This window comes from Triticum urartu, chromosome 6A (assembly GCF_056163025.1).
Source record: "Triticum urartu cultivar PI428250 chromosome 6A, HENAU_Tu73, whole genome shotgun sequence".
Lineage (NCBI taxonomy): Eukaryota > Viridiplantae > Streptophyta > Magnoliopsida > Poales > Poaceae > Triticum > Triticum urartu.
The window spans coordinates 263126364-263145153 of NC_141878.1; the positions used below are offsets into that span (position 1 = coordinate 263126364).

Sequence of the window (18790 nt, forward strand, 5' to 3'; positions counted from 1 at the left end):
ATCTTTTTGCAGGAAGCACTGATCGGCAGATCGGGGTCAGTTAAGCTTGTTTATGATAGGTGGGGCCCTTATTTTGCGTACGTGGCACCGTCGGCCGTCCCGACAGCTGTTAGACAGCGTTTGACGGCGCCGTATGCCTCTGTTTGATGGACCGGTCAAAAGACCGGTCGGTGCTGCCCCCACTCCCCACTCCCCACTCTGTCTCGCTGCTCTCTTGCTCACTCCTCCTCTGTCTTGCTCCTCTGCTTTTCTCGCCGCACCCGCAGCCGCGTCGCCGCACCGGCCGCCGCGTCGCCATGGTGTCCTCGAGCGATGGGTCCGATAGCAGCGAGCATACCGTGGAGTACGTCAGCTCTGGTTCTGACGACAACAGAATTAAGGTAAGTTCAGATTTTTAGGGTTAGGGTCTGTGATTTGGGGGATTTCTTGAATGAGCTTGTTTGCTGACATGTGGATCAAATCTCTGGTATTCCTATGCACTACAGATCCCTACTACCACTGAAGACTCCGATTTCGAGGGACCTGAAACGGAGTTGCTTGTTCTCTGCAATGAACATGGGAAGGCCGTAGAAAGGCGTGTTGCTTTCGAAGGAATCCACACTAGCAGGAGGTTTCTTTGCTGTGCTGAGAAGGTATATTGTGATTTGTTTTCTCTGGATCTTCCTTTGTTTGTGTTGTGCCTTTGTTTTCTCTGGATCTGTACTGTGGTGGCAGGCATTGCAGTTTAGTGTTAGGTTTAGTTGTATTGTTTAGTTAGGAAAGTGGATCAGAAGCAATTGCTTACTCTGGAAGCATCTTTTCCCCTTGGTCTGGCAACATTGTTAAGTTAGGTCACTTTGTTTAGTGTAGCATGCTATAAATAATTGAAGACAGAATATGCATGGGTTACTGGAGCAGGACAGAGGATGCAACTTGTTTAGTATGACATGATAGGTCATTTGATTGATTATGTTTACTTTATAGCAGGACAACATTGTTTAAGTAGCATGAGGACATGTTTAAGTAGCAAGCTCATGCTCTGAATTTGATGATAGTAATTAAATAGTGTTTCTTGGAAGCATTCTAATGTTTTTGTTTATATTAATTCGGATTTTGTTCAGGAAGGTAGAAACTGTGGATTAGTTGAATGGATTAATCCAGCTTGGCCCAACACCCTTGAGAATGCATTAGCCAAGTTATGGTTTATGTATGAACAAAGTAGGAGAGACAGGACTGAGGAAAATCTTTTGCATTCATTTGTTGTTCATGACTTGACACAAGAGAAGAAGAAGCTGCCGGAGAGCTATGAGAAGTTGGTTGAAGATGTGAATGGACTTTTGGATGCTCAGGAAAGGAGGTCAGAGGTAGAAAGTAAAGATCTTGAAACCAACAAGCCTTAGGAGAAGTATGACATGGTTAAGAACCTAGCAGCTGCTCAAGCAAATGTGAAAGCACAAGTGCTCCCTAGGTGGTTTTCATAATTGATGACAACATATCTCTTGTTGGACTAACACTTCTATCTAGCATGTTTCAGATAAGTTCAACAATGGAGTGGCATGGACTAAAGGTTGTGGGAACTCCTTCAAGATGCTAAGGACAAGGGATTGGCTAAAGCTTCAAGCTCAAGACTCTTCACTTTTACATTTTAGTGATCCAAGATCACATTGAGTCCATAGGAAAAGCCAATACTATCAAGGAGGGATGAGGTGTTGCTTAATGAGCCTCTTGCTTCATGTGCTTAATGATATGCTCCAAAATCCTCAACTACTTTCCCACTTCCACATATGACCTAAACCCTAAGCCAAACTCGGTCCTACCGATTCTTCCTATCCGGCGCCACCGAGTTTCACTTGTCATAAGCCACTGCCAAACCCTAATCAGTTCGGTCTCACCGATGGGATCTCGGTCTCACTGATGGGATCTCGGTCTCACCGAGATGGGCTTGCAAACTCTCTGTTACCCATTGCAATATTCTCGGTACCACCGAGATATGCAATCGGTCCCACCGAGTTTGCTTGACCAAATCTCAGTTTCACTTATTACCCAAATCGGACCCACAGAGTTTGAGTAATCGGTCAAACCGAGTTTTGGATTTACCCTAACCCTAGCACATCGGTCCCATCGAGTTGACCTAGTTGGTCCCACCGAAATCACTAACGGTCACTAGGTTTACATTTTCGGTCCGACCGAGTTTATTGATTCGGTCCCACCGAGATTGGAAAACTGTGTAACGGTTGGATTTTGTGTGGAGGCTATATATACCCCTCCACCTCCTTCTCATTCCAAGAGAGAGCCATCAGAACACACACACCATTCCAACTCATTTGTTCTGAGAGAGAACCACCTACTCATGTGTTGAGACCAAGACATTCCATTCCTACCATATGAATCTTGATCTCTAGACTTCCCAAGTTGCTTTCCACTCAAATCTTCTTTCCACCAAATCCAAATCCTATGAGAGAGAGTTGAGTGTTGGGGAGACTATCATTTGAGGCACAAGAGCAAGGAGTTCATCATCAACACACCATTTGTTACTTCTTGGAGAGTGGTGTCTCCTAGATTGGCTAGGTGTCACTTGGGATCCTCCGACAAGATTGTGGAGTTGAACCAAGGAGTTTGTAAGGGAAAGGAGATTGCCTACTTCGTGAAGATCTACCGCTAGTGAGGCAAGTCCTTCGTGGGCGATGGCCATGGTGGGATAGACAAGGTTGCTTCTTCGTGGACCCTTTGTGGGTGGTTGCTTCTTCGTGGACCCTTCGTGGGTGGAGCCCTGTGTGGACTCGCGCAACCGTTGCCCTTGGGTGGAGCCCTGTGTGGACTCGCGCAACTGTTACCCTTCGTGGGTTGAAGTCTCCATCAACGTGGATGTAGGATAGCACCACCTATCCGAACCACGGGAAAAACATCCGTGTCTCCAATTGCGTTTGATCTCTCCAAACCCTTCCCTTTACATTCTTGCAAGTTGCATGCTTTACATTCCGCTGCTCATATACTCTTTGCATGCTTGCTTGATATGTATTGTGTGTATTGAAATTGTGCCTAAACTCCACTTAAACCGTAAAAGCTTAAAAATTGCAACTTTAGCACTAAGTGTCTAATCACCCCCCTCTAGACACATCTACTTCTAGATCCTACAAGTGGTATCAGAGCCTTGGTCTCCATTGCCTTGGTTTAATCACCATTGGAGGAAGATGGATGTGTCTACTCTAGGGAGTCTTAGACATGGAGTGCCTATTCTTGATGGAAAGTATTTTCATGAGTGGAAAAATGAGATGCTTGTAATCTTCAATCAATATCATTTGAACAAGTATATTGCTAGCCCTTGTGCACCCCATATTGATCCCTTGCATCCTACCCTAGATGAAGATATTGACATGATTCGCAATCTTAGAACCATTGAGCTCATCATTAGAGGATTGCCCAAAGATTTGATTGCTAGTTTGCCTACTCAAAATTGCGCCTATACTATATGGAAATTTCTTGAGGAACGGTTTCCCAATCATTCCTTGAAAACTTTGGATGAAATTCTCCATAAATCTATTGCCTTGAGTAAGATGAACTCTAGTGATCCTAGTTTTGGTAAATGTCTTCTTGAACTGCCAATCTTAAGCATGCTAAAGGAGATGTTGGAATCATTAATGATATCATACTCAAAGCTATAAGAATTCATAAAAGTAACCACTTTGATCATTTATCTAATGAATTACCCTCTCTAGGAAATGATGAGTCACAAGATCATGATGAACACAAATATTATGATGATGATGATAGTGACTCCGATCTTGATGATGTAATGAGACATTTTGGCCTTATGGCAAATCTTCGGGGATATGAATCAGGAGGAAAGGAATGGGTTCTTGATAGTGGATGCACTGATCATATGACCGGAGATGAAGAGATGTTTCGTGAGCTTGCTGAAAACAACGGCCCTCGAAAATATGTCACCTTTGGTGATAATTCAAAGGGTAAAGTGGTTGGCCTTGGTAAGGTGGCCATCTCACATGATAGTTCCATTCAAAATGTCATGCTCGTTGAATCTCTTGGCTACAACTTACTTTCAGTATCTAGACTTGCTGATTTCGGTTTGAATGTCCTATTTACTGAGGTAGATTGCCAAGTATTTCATCGAGACAATCATAAAATGGTCTTTACGGGTATGCGTAGAGGTGATCTTTACATTGTCGATTTCTCTAAAAAGGCACAACCTAAAACTTGCTTTGTTGCTAAATCCTCAAAAGGTTGGTTGTGGCATAGACGACTAGGTCACGTTGGCATGAGAAACCTTGACAAGCTTATTAAAGGAAATCATATCCTTGGAGTTAACGATGTCATATTTGATAAGGATAGACTTTGCAGTGCTTGTCAAGCAGGTAAACAGGTTGGAGGAAGACATCGGAAGAACATTATGACCACAAGGAGGCCACTCGAGCTGCTTCACATGGATCTTTTTGGTCCCAATGCCTACAAGAGTCTCGGTGGAAATTCTTTTGGTCTAGTTATAGTTGATGATTTTTCAAGATTTACGTGGGTGTTCTTTCTTAATGACAAGTCGCAGGTCCAAAAGATCTTCAGAAACTTCGCTAGGAAAGCCCAAAATCAGTTTGATGTGAAGATCAAGAAGGTTCGGAGTGACAACGGAACGGAATTCAAGAACGCAAATGTGGACACCTTTCTTGACGAAGAAGGGATTTCACACGAGTTCTCGGCTACATACACACCTCAACAAAATGGAGTTGTTGAGAGGAAGAACCGGACGCTCATCGAAATGGCAAGAACAATGCTTGATGAATACAAGACGCCAAAGAACTTTTGGGCAGAAGCAGTTGAGACAGCTTGTCACGCAACAAATCGCTTATACCTTCACAAGCTACTCGGCAAGACGGCATACGAGCTCCTCAGCGGTAACAAGCCTCAAGTTGGATACTTTCGAGTATTCGGCTCAAAGTGCTACATTCTTGATAAGCATCGTCGTTCAAAGTTTGCTCCTAAATCTCATGAAGGTTTTCTACTTGGTTATGGATCAAACTCTCACGCTTACCGTGTCTACAACAATTTCACCCGAAAGGTTGAAGAGACGGTAGATGTGAAGTTTGATGAATCTAATGGCTCGCAAGTAGAGCAATTGCCAATTGATGTAGGAGATAAAGACCCTTCAGAAGCAATTCAAGACTTGTCCATTGGCAAAATTCGTCCAACGGAGGTGAAGGAGAGTACTTCATCCATTCAAGTGGAATCTTCTACTTCACAACAAGGTGAACCAAGAATCGACACGGAAGCATCCACAAGTGGGACACACCAAGATGAAGAAAACGAGGAAGTACGTCAAGATGAACATCAACAACCTCCTTCTCCACCACGACAAGAGAACGACAACGTCAACAATGAAGAAGGCCAAGAAGAAGAACAAGATGAAGAAGATGTTCAACAAAGACCCAAGCAAAAGCTCTCACGAGTTCGAGCAAGAATTGGCAAAGATCATCCCGTCGAGCAAATCCTCAATGATATACAAACCGGGAGAATCACTCGCTCAAAAACTCGTTTAGCTAACTTTTGTGAAAACTATTCATTCATCTCTAGCATTGAACCAATGAAGGTTGAAGAAGCATTGGAAGATCCGGATTGGATAAACGCTATGCATGAAGAGCTACATAATTTTGAGAGAAACCAAGTTTGGACATTGGTTGGGAAGCCCGACAACAACCACAACATCATTGGTACCAAATGGGTGTTTCGCAACAAGCAAGATGAAGATGGACAAGTGGTCCGCAACAAAGCACGTCTCGTCGCCCAAGGATACACACAAGTCGAAGGTATGGACTATGGTGAGACGTATGCTCCCGTTGCTAGACTTGAGTCCATTCGCATCTTACTTGCCTATGCTAATCACCATAATATCACCTTGTACCAAATGGACATTAAAAGTGCTTTTCTAAATGGAGAAATAGAGGAGGAAGTTTATGTCAAACAACCTCCCGGTTTTTTCAATCCTAAGAAACCAAATCATGTTTACAAACTTCACAAAGCTCTTTATGGTCTTAAACAAGCTCCTAGAGCATGGTATAAATGCTTGACCAAGTTCCTTACTACAAGTGGTTTTGAGATTGGTAAAATTGATTCTACTCTTTTTACTAAAAGGGTTAATGGAGAACTATTTGTATGCCAAATTTATGTTGATGACATCATATTTGGTTCAACCAACCCCCTCTTTAGTGAAAAGTTTGGAAAGCTAATGCCAGAGAAGTTTGAGATGTCTATGATGAGTGAACTCAAATTCTTTCTCGGGTTGCAAATCAAGCAAACTAAGGAATGTACATTTGTCTCTCAAACAAAGTACACCAAGGACTTATTCAAGAAGTTCAATATGCAAGAATGCAAAGGTATGTCTACACCCATGCCTACTAGTGGACATAATGATTTGACCAAAGATGGTGAACCTGTTGATCAAAAGGTTTATCGCTCTATGATTGGTTCATTGTTATACCTATGTGCTTCACGTCCCGATATTATGCTAAGTGTGTGCATGTGTGCACGATATCAAGCTGCTCCTAAAGATTTTCATCTTAAGGCTGTGAAAAGGATAGTGAGATATTTAATCCATACACCAAATTTTGGCATTTGGTATCCTAAGAGGTCTTCTTTTGATCTTGTTGGCTATTCCGACTCGGATTATGCCGGAGACAAGGTTGATAGAAAGTCCACTTCGGGTACTTGTCAATTTCTTGGTAGATCTCTTGTGTCTTGGTCTTCCAAGAAACAAAACTCGGTATCCTTATCCACCACCAAAGCGGAATACATTGCCGCTGGTTCATGTTGTGCTCAATTACTTTGGATGACCCAAACTCTTAAAGATTATGGGATTTATGTGAAACATGTTCCACTGCTTTGTGACAATGAAAGTGCTATCAAAATTGGTCATAATCCTGTACAACATTCTTGAACTAAGCATATTGAAGTTCGTCATCATTTCATTCGAGATCATGTTGCTAAGGGTGACATCAATCTTAAGCATGTTCGCACCGATAAGCAATTAGCGGATATATTCACTAAACCGCTTGATGAGAAAGTGTTTTGCAGGTTGAGAGGAGAATTGAACATCATTGATGCTTCGAACTTGGAGTAGAAACTCCACTGGATACATGCAAGACATGAGCTTATGACTAATCCATGATGTATCTCTTATGATAACTATCTTATGTCTTGGATATACTTGCACCTTGCATGTTGTCTAACCCATGCAGGTGCTTGGTTGAATCTAATTCCATGAGATTGCGACTCACTCACATCTTGAGCAATCTCTACAAGACTAAGACTCTACACAATAGTGGTTGAAGACAAGGAAGCACAAAACCATTCAAACATATCCTTTGAAAAATTCTATATTAAGCTTCATAATTGTCATTTTTGGATACACAAGTGCTCTTCCTTGCAAGAACTAACCCATGTAGGTAGATGAACTCGAACTCCAAGTGGTGCTCCCAACTCTTGATGAACTACATCAACCTTGAGCACCCACACAAGTTCAACTACATGAGCAAGAACTACATCACTATCCAAGGTATGTTATTCCATCTTAGAGAAGCTTTACTCCAAGACATGAGTCAAAGCAACTCAACAAGATGTAAATACATCAAGATGCTTAAACGAAAAATGTAACCCCATTTTGAGCTTAAACGATGAGTATGACCTATGATCAAGTGTCCTCACTTGACTCCTAAGTCAATGTACTCTAACATAGGTGACTATGTCACCGCCCAATTCTAGATGAAGTTCTCTTGTGTTCTTTTCTGAGTTATTGCATTGGTCCCTTGCATATTTGTTTCCTTCTTTTCTCAAACAAAACAAAAAAAAACTTCGTCTAGAAACTTTCACTCTTTTCCTTTTTGTTCTTGTTCTGCATATTTCTGCATCAAATTCATTGCAAATCTTTGTGAGATCTTCTTGACTAGTGAGCTGAGGTGACAAGTGTTTTTCTCTGTGTAAACTCGGTTTCACCCACTTGCAAATCTCGGTCCAACTGAATCTTTTCGGTACCACCGAAATATGCCACTCGGTGCCACCGACTTTGCAATCAGAAAAACAGTTTGCCACTTGTTCTACATTTCTTCTGATCCAGCTCCACTCAATGAATCTTGTCCTCCACAAGCATCACAATTTTATCCTCTACCTTGTGCTGAATCTCAAGGACCAAACCTATTCGACGGATTCCAGGAAAAACCTTCTTGGAAATTGATGTCAAAGGGGGAGAGAGAGATCACATCAAAGCTTGTAGGAGAAAGAGATCACATCAGGGAGAGAAACAGTCTCAAGGACCAAACCTACAAGAGAGAAAGTATTAAGGGGGAGAGAGAGACCTCAAGGGGGAGAGAAAGTCTCAAGGATCCCAGATGCTTGATGTTCAAGAGGAGAGATGCCACATGTCTTTTTGGGGGGAAAGACATGTTCATATGAACTCATTTGAATTAAGTTCTATTCATATCCTTCAGCTCTAATTTTTTGTTTCCTATCTTCTCCCAATATCCCATGTAAGATTCAGGGGGAGCAAGACACCTAAGGGAAAAGAAATCAGCCAAATTCATTGCATATCTTTATTCTTGGGGACATGTTGAATCCAATGTGGTACCTTGTACTCACTCTCTACATGTCATCCCAGTCTTGGCATTCTTGTGGTTTCTTTTGTTTGCTCTGGCTAGTGGACGTATCTGTGTTATCTAACCTTGTTTGTGCAGGTTCATTCCATCCTAAGCCAACTCGAGACCATAAGGTAAGTATATGCATCAAAATCATGAGTATGAGGAGTTCTTGCTTATGTACATACTATTTGCAAGAAGGACTCATGAGCATGAAGGTATTTTTCTTGATAATTTTTTGCTCTAATGCATATGGACAAGATACATGTAACGCATTGCCTACTCTGTCATGATTATGCTCTCACATGCCTCTATATTTCATATTTACATGAGTGCATACATGTAGGGGGAGCCTATGCTTGCTACATGTCCTTCCAAAGCTTTACTTGCTGTTCTTTATATCTTTATCTAAAGCTTTGATGTATGTTGCCATCAATTACCAAAAAGGGGGAGATTGAAAGCACAAGTGCTCCCTAGGTGGTTTTGATAATTGATGACAACATATCTCTTGTTGGACTAACACTTCTATCTAGCATGTTTCAGATAAGTTCAACAATGGAGTGGCATGGACTAAAGGTTGTGGGAACTCCTTCAAGATGCTAAGGACAAGGGATTGGCTAAAGCTTCAAGCTCAAGACTCTTCACTTTTACATTTTAGTGATCCAAGATCACATTGAGTCCATAGGAAAAGCCAATACTATCAAGGAGGGATGAGGTGTTGCTTAATGAGCCTCTTGCTTCATGTGCTTAATGATATGCTCCAAAATCCTCAACTACTTTCCCACTTCCACATATGACCTAAACCCTAAGCCAAACTCGGTCCTACCGATTCTTCCTATCCGGCGCCACCGAGTTTCACTTGTCATAAGCCACTGCCAAACCCTAATCAGTTCGGTCTCACCGATGAGATCTCGGTCTCACCGAGATGGGCTTGCAAACTCTCTGTTACCCATTGCAATATTCTCGGTACCACCGAGATATGCAATCGGTCCCACCGAGTTTGCTTGACCAAATCTCAGTTTCACTTATTACCCAAATCGGTCCCACCGAGTTTGAGTAATCGGTCAAACCGAGTTTTGGATTTACCCTAACCCTAGCACATCGGTCCCACCGAGTTGATCCAGTTGGTCCCACCGAAATCACTAACGATCACTAGGTTTACATTTTCGGTCCGACCGAGTTTATTGATTCGGTCCCACCGAGATTGGAAAACTGTGTAACGGTTGGATTTTGTGTGGAGGCTATATATACCCCTCCACCTCCTTCTCATTCCAAGAGAGAGCCATCAGAACACACACACCATTCCAACTCATTTGTTCTAAGAGAGAACCACCTACTCATGTGTTGAGAACCAAGACATTCCATTCCTACCATATGAATCTTGATCTCTAGACTTCCCAAGTTGCTTTCCACTCAAATCTTCTTTCCACCAAATCCAAATCCTATGAGAGAGAGTTGAGTGTTGGGGAGACTATCATTTGAAGCACAAGAGCAAGGAGTTCATCATCAACACACCATTTGTTACTTCTTGGAGAGTGGTGTCTCCTAGATTGGCTAGGTGTCACTTGGGAGCCTCCGACAAGATTGTGGAGTTGAACCAAGGAGTTTGTAAGGGCAAGGAGATCGCCTACTTCGTGAAGATCTACCGCTAGTGAGGCAAGTCCTTCGTGGGCGATGGCCATGGTGGGATAGACAAGGTTGCTTCTTCGTGGACCCTTTGTGGGTGGTTGCTTCTTCGTGGACCCTTCGTGGGTGGAGCCCTGTGTGGACTCGCGCAACCGTTGCCCTTGGGTGGAGCCCTGTGTGGACTCGCGCAACCGTTACCCTTCGTGGGTTGAAGTCTCCATCAACGTGGATGTAGGATAGCACCACCTATCCGAACCACGGGAAAAACATCCGTGTCTCCAATTGCGTTTGATCTCTCCAAACCCTTCCCTTTACATTCTTGCAAGTTGCATGCTTTACATTCCGCTGCTCATATACTCTTTGCATGCTTGCTTGATATGTATTGTGTGTATTGAAATTGTGCCTAAACTCCACTTAAACCGTAAAAGCTTAAAAATTGCAACTTTAGCACTAAGTGTCTAATCACCCCCCTCTAGACACATCTACTTCTAGATCCTACAAAATGTCATTAGGAACATGAAGCTCAAGCTAGCTGAAGAGAGGAAGAACTTGCAGAACCACATTGATGAGTTGAAGAAGACAGTTGAAGAGAGCAATGTGAAGCTGCAGGGAGTGAAGGCCATCATAAATGGATAAGCAGGTGGTTCTGGAAGAGAAGAATGGGCAATATCATTTGGCATTTGCTGACCTTTTGCAGAGTGTGGTTTGGCATTTGCTGTAATGATGGTAGATTAAATTCTCTGAACTATGAGTACTTCTGAACTATGGTGATGTAATGTAGTAATCTTCAACTATAATTATGTATGGATTTGAACTATTGCGAAATGTGGTGATATTTGGAGGTGTTGAATGTGATCTTAAGTAAGATGCTTGCAAATTGATGATTGTGATCTTAAGTATGTTTCTGTGCAACTGGTGTTTTTTATCGACCTCGAGGCATCAAGTAGGCTCACTTAGGTTTATTGGCTTTTTATCGACCTCGAGGCATCAACTAGGCTCAATTAGGTTTTTTGGCTTTTTATGGACCCCGAGGCATCAACTAGGCTCACTTACTGTTTTTTTGGCTTTTTATCGACCTCGAGGCATCAAGTAGGCTCACTTAGGGTTTTTTGGCTTTTTATCGACCTCGAGGCATCAAGTAGGCTCACTTAGGGTTTTTTGGCTTTTTATCGACCTCGAGGCATCAACTAGGCTCACTTAGGGTTTTTAGGCTTTTTATCGACCTCGAGGCATCAAGTAAGCTCACTTAGGGTTTTTACGCTTTTTATCGACCTCGAGGCATCAACTAGGCTCAATTAGGGTTTTTAGGCTTTTTATCGACCTCGAGGTATCAACTAGGCTCACTTAGGGGTTTTAGGCTTTTTATCGACCTCGAGGCATCAAGTAAGCTTTTTTGGCTTTTTATCGACGTCGAGGCATCAAGTAGGCTCACTTAGGTTTATTGGCTTTTTATCGACCCCGAGGCATCAAGTAGGCTCAATTAGGTTTTTTTTTGGCTTTTTATGGACCGCGAGGCATCAACTAGGCTCACTTACTGTTTTTTGGCTTTTTATCGACCTCTAGGCATCAAGTAGGCTCACTTAGGGTTTTTTGACTTTTTATCGACCTCGAGGCATCAACTAGGCTCACTTAGGGTTTTTTGGCTTTTTATCGACCTTGAGGCATCAACTAGGCTCACTTAGGGTTTTTTGGCTTTTTACCAACCTCGAGGCATCAACTAGGATCAATTAGGGTTTTTAGGCTTTTTATCGACCTCGAGGCATCAAGTAGGCTCACTTAGGGTTTTTAGGCTTTTTATCAACCTCGAGGCATCAATTAGGCTCAATTAGGGGTTTTAGGCTTTTTATCGACCTCGAGGCATCAACTATGCTCAATTAGGGTTTTTAGGCTTTTTATCGACCTCGAGGTATCAAGTAGGCTCACTTAGGGTTTTTAGGCTTTTTATCGACCTCGAAGCATCAACTAGGCTCAATTAGGGTTTTTAGGTTTTTTATCGACCTCGAGGTATCAAGTAGGGTCACTTAGGGTTTTTAGGCTTTTTATCGACCTCGAGGCATCAAGTAAGCTTTTTGGCTTTTTATCGACGTTGAGGCATGAAGACTAACATCACAAGGGTAAGTTATGGGTTTCTGGCTTCTTGGTCATTGGCACAACATTATCATCACAAGAGTAGCACCATCATCATAACTAGAGTAGCACTAGATTAGTTCATCATCCCAGTTGATCATCACAGGACTACTAGAATGCCATATTTTGACAGAAGGATCATAACAGTACCAGAACCTAAGTTGGCCATTACAGTACCAAAACATAACTTGATGATCACTTGGTCATCAAAATAGAAGCAGTATCACAACATGATAAAGCATAGTTTGGATCACAACATCAATCCCATGCTGCACCAGAAGCAGTCAGGTAGTCCTTTATCTTTTGGGTTGGCTTTCTGACTCTCTGGGAACCACTGTTTGGTCTTGGAGGCAAGAAAGTTGCCCTTGCTCCCTTTGCAGCAGTTGAAGCTCTAGTTTGTGGAGCCTTACCCTTTGCAGCAGCAGTAGCAGTTCTTGTTGATGGTGTAGTGGTAGTAGAAGCAGTCCTCCTTGCTGGTGCTGGTGCAGTGGCAGTAGAAGCAGTCCTCCTTGCTGGTGCTGGTGCAGTGGCAGTAGAAGCAGTCCTCCTTGCTGGTGCTGGTGCAGTGGCAGTAGATGCAGCCCTTCTTGCTGGTGCAGCAGAGGAGGCAGCAGTAGCAGCATCAGGTGGGTAAGAAGAGCTGCTTGGCTGCAAAAAGAACACAAGTAATTCAGCATTTTTGTTACAAGCATAGAGAACACAAGTAAGTTAGCATGTTTTGCATTGTTTGTACCTCATGCCTGTTCTTTCTCATGGCTAGTGCAGGCTTCAAAGGAACATGGCAGTTTGTGTACCTATGGCCAACTTTGCTACAGTTGGAACAAGTGATTGAGGCCATCCTTGAAGTGTCCTTTGGAGCTGGCTTCTCATGCCTGCCCTTTCTTCTCTTAGTTTGTGCTCTACCTTTGTGTTCTTTGAAGACTGGAGGGTCAATGTCCCTACTGTCTGTCTTTGGCCACATGTCAGGGCCAGGTACTGGATAGATTATGGGACTGTATGCAGCCTTGTACATTGGTTTTTTGAAAAAATCATGAACAAAGTCCTCTGGCTGTAGCTTAGCTTTGTGAATGGCAGAGACAACATGATGGCAAGGCACTGCTGTCATATCCCACTTCCTACACCCACAAGTGTTTTTCTGCAGGTTAACAGCATATGTTTTCTCTGCACTTGTCACTTGGTAAAGATGTGGTCCAGCCATCAAGGATTGGCAGTTCCTAGACCACTTCTTTGCTTCTTCTAGTTTCTCTACATATGTAGGACAAATCTCCCATTTGACAGTATCAACTTTTGTTCTATTTGCATTGAATTTGACCATCAACTTTGTCTTAATTCCATCAACCATGGTCCTTATTGGCTTAGCCCTAACATCTAGGACCCACCTATTGAAAACCTCACTTAGATTATTAACAACTAAGTCAGTCTTGCAGTTCACATCCATGGCATGTCTGGCCCAAGTGTGTTTGGGTATTTTGCTAAGCCACACCCAAGCTGCTTCACACTCTGACTTTAACTCATCCATTGCAACTTGAAAACCATGTTCAGTATATGAGTAACTTGCTGCATCCATGTATTTTTTTAATTCTGGCCCTCTAAACCTAGCAATCTGAAAGTTCTGGTAGATATGCCTAAGGCAAAACCTTTGTGGGCAATTGGGGAAGACTCTATTTATGGCTTTCAAAAGACCCTGTACGAAACAAGCACAACTAAGTGACTACAACTACATGAAAGTAACTACAACTACATGAAAGTAACTACAACTACATGAAAGTAACTAAATATATTACCTTTTGCCTATCTGAAATGATTGTGTACTGTCCAAACTGGCCAGATTGCCCACCTATTGCCTCCCTCAGCTGGTATAGAAACCAGGTCCAGGAATTAGTGTCCTCCTTGTCTACAATTCCAAAAGAAATGGGAAAAATGTTGTTGTTCCCATCTCTTCCAGTAGCAGCTAGGATTTGTTAACCAGTAGTGAGCTTTATGAAGCATCCATCCAAACCTACAAGTTAAGCACAAATGATTAGTACTTCAAAGAACATACAAGTGGCATAAACAACAATACAATGCAATTACCTATGAATGGTCTGCAGCCATTGAGGAAACCTTCTTTGCATCCATTCAGGCAGATGAAAAGTCCATGAAACCTAGGGTTCTTGCTAGGATGCTCCCTAATATGTTTTGTTGTCACAATACATCTAGAACCTGGATTGGTGTCTAGGACATCCTCTAAATAATCCCTAATCCTGGTGTATTGGGCCTTTTGATCTCCTAAAACAACATTCTTTGCTGCCTTCCTAGCCCTATAGGCCATGCGGGTTGAAATATCAACTCCATACTTGCCCTTTGCAGTGTTAATTATTGTTGTTATTGTTGTGTTAGGGTCATTCCTCACTGCCTCCTCACAATGTTTTGCAACCCACTTGGCAGTGACTTTGGTGCTCTCTGACACAGAAGGGTATGTGTGCACCAAATACAGCTTTCTAATGGTAAATGTGTTCTCATTTGCAATCTGAGAAGCTTCTATATAAAAAGGGCATTGATCATCTATGCACTATGCTATAACCTTGTCACTGCAGTTTCTGTGGTACTCATAGTTCCTATTCTGTGATATGTGCAGGGTTTGGAGTGCAGTTTTGAACTGGTACACATCAATGAAACAAACATGCTTCACAAATTGGTCTTGTGGGTCAGCTCTGTCCTCAGCATTGGGCAACACATAAGCCATTGCCCCAGCACCATCATCATCTTCCAAACCCAGGTCTAATGGTTTTTTGTCCTCATCATCTGATGGTATCCAGTCATCCTCAAACATTTGCTCTACACTTCCATGTGATCTGCTAGTTGGCCCTTTTCTATCTCTCTTGGCCTTATTATTCTTCTGAATATGTTGACCACTCTCTTGCTCCTCTTCATTGTGTTGCTCCCCTTGCACCACTTCCTCCAATTCCTCCAATTCCTCCTCCTCTTAATCATCATCATCCTCTTCTTCACCTGATGGCTCATACAGTTCCTCCTCCTCATATGTATCCCACATCTCCTCAACATCTGTGTCCCCTTCATAATGCAGTAATGGATCATCCCTCTGTTTTTTCATTTCCTCAAGCCTAGCAAGGATATCCCCATATTCTGATAAATTATCATCATCACTATCATCTTCATTGTCCATAACTGCAGCTTTCCTTTTCAAATGAGTGGCCTTCTCTTTTTCTTTCTCATTCTTCCTAAACATTGCAATTTCCTTTCTCCTTCTCTCCTCCATAACTTTTTCTATTTGCAGTTGCTCCTCTGAATTGTTTGTGCTCTGCTATGTTTGAAACTGTATTAGTCTTGGTTCTTCTACTGGTACTACTGCTGCTGTGTTTGAAACTGAACTAGGATGTGCATTGAACAACACTCCTTCTTCATCTACCTGATACAGTTGGGGCTCTCCAATTTCCTGCAGAGGTATATCCTGCTCAATAACATTAGCACTGCAATTTATATGTGCAGGTTTGGGGGAACTGGCCCTAACAACTGTCACATTGAAAATCTTCTGCTTCTGCTTTACTATGTGGTCTAGAATTTCCTCCAGCATGTCATCATCCTCTATTTCTTGCATTCCTTCTATCCCTAGGCCAGGATCCTTCACATAGTACATGTAATCCCTCACCCCATATCCTTCAGTCTCTATCAGTGCAACTAGATTGTAAAAAGTGATGTCTGACAACATCATAGTTCTCTCAGGATTATCTCTGTCATGAAAATGCATCCTTAATTCCCAAACCTCATCATCCAGACTACAAATTTATAAACAAACATAGTGTTGTATAAGTGTTCAATTTATAACACTTATGAAAAAGCAGGACAACATCAATACATAGCTTTGGGTTGCTTAAGTAACCAATGTAGTACAAAGCAAAAAAAAACTGCAATAACCCTAGCTTTGGTTAATTAAGCTCTATTGCAATACAGATCAACACATCAAATAATTCCAACTATATAACCATAGCTTATTTCAACTAAATAAGACACATAGAACAGCTAATTTAAACATAATCAGTTAATTTCAGAAAGAAATCGTCGTAATAACAATCATAGGGCCAACAATATGCAATGGAGATGGGGAAGGGGATATCACTACACGCTAACCCTAGCCCTAGCCCTAGCCCTAGAAACGGATCAGATAAGTTCACAGAATAATGGATAAGGGAAGGGGATCTCACTATACACCGCCGAAGGATGAGGCGATGTGGTGGCTTCCATTGGGATTCGCCTTCACCGCCGCGGCGAAAGATCTAGCCGCCACGTATTCCACCGAATACTGCACCTCCGCATCTCGCGTCGCCTTGCTAGGGTTCGAGCTCCCGCAGAGCTCACCGCCTGGGTCGGGATCCGCGTCGCCTGCGCCACTGCCGGGAGGACCGCCGCCGCCAACACCGCCTGCTTTCGCCGGAGTAGCCATCTGCCTACGCGACGAGAGGAGGGGAGAGAGTGGCAGGAGAGTGGGGAAGAAGGCAGACGCGAGGAGGGAGAGAGCGGCGGCACCAGAAGAGGGGGAGAAACGAACGGATGGGGGATGGAGGCATACGGCGCCATCAAACGCCGTCTAACGGCTGTCAGGACGACCGACGGTGCCACGTACGCAAAAAAAGGGCACCACCTGTCATAAACAAGCTTAACTGACCCCGATCCGCCGATCAGTGCTTTCTGCAAAAAGATTACAGAAGAGATGGTGTTTTCTGCAAAAAAAATGTATTGTATTGGTTTTTGCAAACCTCGCCTTCAAAGTGGTGGTTTTGCGCAATTTACTCTTGCTTGCACAACCCCATTTATCTATCTGTGTGTGTGTTTCCGTGTGCCATTCTTTGCTATTGGTCTACTTGCTTTACTTGCAATTTTGTGAACCTTCTCAACATTATCGATATCTTGACTAACATTTTGCTTGAAATTTTGTGCCACCCATCCTAACCAAGCTCCTCCATAAGCTTTACGTGTGTAGGTGTGAGAAACAAACCCGGTACCAATTCTACTATTGTAGCATTACATTGAGTGATACTCGATACATCCGCAATCTTCGGAAAGTTTTGTTCTCTCATTTCCTACTAACCTTCGCTCGAGACTTGTGATGGATAAGAAAAGCACAATTCCTTCGGTCTACAACAACAACGAGTTTGGTGCCATGAACAACAACTTGGATGCCAAGATGGATGCACAAACGGAGGAGATCAAAGCCCTCATCAAGTCCTACAAGAGATCTTCCACATCTTCGAGAAGATGCCCTAGTGCACATCCTTCCAAGCTACCATCTCCCACAAGGTCACATCAGCATCGACACCATCACCAACATGAACGTGAAGGTCAAGAGCTCAACACCAACAGCCGCTCAACGACTTCACCATCTACCTTGGCATCTTCGCCTTTGGACATTCAGCATCTTCGCCGACAAGAACCTCAAGAATACGCACAAGAGAAGCTCCACAAGCTCAAGTCCGCGACTTCCATGAGCTACTGCGACCTCGACACTGACCACGAGCTTCCTTTCTATGGGGCTCAAGACCCCGAGGAGTATCTCGAGTGGGAGCGTGATACGTCTCCAACGTATCTATAATTTTTGATTATTCCATGCTATTATATTATCAATCTTGGATGTTTTATAATCATTTTATTGTCATTTTATATATTTTTTGGTACTAACCTATTGACATAGTGCCAAATGCTATTTTTTGCATGTTTTTTACATCACGGAAAATCAATACCAAACGGATTCCAAATGCAAGGAAACTATACGGAGATCTTTTATGGACCAGAAGACACCTAATGTGTAACACCCCGAATACAACTTTCCATATTTGTAACTCCGACTCTTGCCTTTATCGGAGAGGTGTTGTGAGATTCCCTTCGTGGTTGGGTTTTGTATTTATTTTGCTTTTGTCCATGTCATGGATTTCATATCATGTCATCATGGGCATCTCATTTGCATACGTGTTCGTATCATGCATCCGAGCATTTTCCCCGTTCTCCGTTTCTCAATCTAACACTCCTACGTCCTCCGGCACCCTCTTTTGTCTCTTTTCGTGAGTGGGTGTTAAACTTTCTCAGAATGGACCGAGATTTGCCAAGCAGCCTTGGTACACCACCGGTAGACCGCCTATCAAGTTTCATGCCATTTGGAGTCTGTTTCATACTCCAACGGTTAACCGGGGAACCGTAAAGGCATCATGTGTGTTGTAGCCCTACACCCCTCCAAAGTGGCCCAATAACCCATCCAAACCCCCTCCATCCTCTCGGCCGTTTGATCACGATCGTGTGGCCGAATACCGTAGTCCATTTGGACATACCTACCTCCCTCTACCTATATATATGTGTCTCCCTCCAAAATTCGCGGTCTAACCCTAGTCTTCTTCCTCCACCGCGCATCCGGACGCGTCTGCGCCACGCCGGACATGTCCATC

The 18790-nt window shown here is 43.0% G+C and overlaps 2 protein-coding genes across 2 annotated transcripts; one reads left to right on the forward strand and one right to left on the reverse strand.

Annotated features, from left to right (window-relative positions):
• The first annotated feature begins 296 nt into the window (after positions 1-296).
• Positions 297-1379, forward strand: LOC147964944 (uncharacterized). Its single transcript, XM_087530221.1, has 3 exons — positions 297-380; positions 486-632; positions 1101-1379. The coding sequence occupies exons 1-3, from the start codon at positions 297-299 to the stop codon at positions 1377-1379; spliced, it is 510 nt and encodes a 169-aa protein (XP_087386347.1).
• An 11238-nt stretch (positions 1380-12617) lies between these two features.
• LOC147964945 (uncharacterized) lies at positions 12618-13926 on the reverse strand. Its single transcript, XM_087527932.1, has 2 exons — positions 13093-13926; positions 12618-13007 (listed from the first exon to the last, which is right to left on the reverse strand). The coding sequence occupies exons 1-2, from the start codon at positions 13924-13926 to the stop codon at positions 12618-12620; spliced, it is 1224 nt and encodes a 407-aa protein (XP_087384058.1).
• Positions 13927-18790: the final 4864 nt, after the last annotated feature.

Coding starts and splice junctions, on each gene's coding strand:
- LOC147964945 (XM_087527932.1), bottom strand. CDS start 13,926: ATGGATGCAGCAAGTTACTCATATACTGAACATGGTTTTCAAGTTGCA. Junction 13,008..13,092: donor TGAGAAAGAACAGGCATGAG/GTACAAACAATG, acceptor TTCTTTTTGCAG/CCAAGCAGCTCTTCTTACCC.
- LOC147964944 (XM_087530221.1), top strand. CDS start 297: ATGGTGTCCTCGAGCGATGGGTCCGATAGCAGCGAGCATACCGTGGAG. Junction 381..485: donor CTGACGACAACAGAATTAAG/GTAAGTTCAGAT, acceptor TATGCACTACAG/ATCCCTACTACCACTGAAGA. Junction 633..1,100: donor TTCTTTGCTGTGCTGAGAAG/GTATATTGTGAT, acceptor GATTTTGTTCAG/GAAGGTAGAAACTGTGGATT.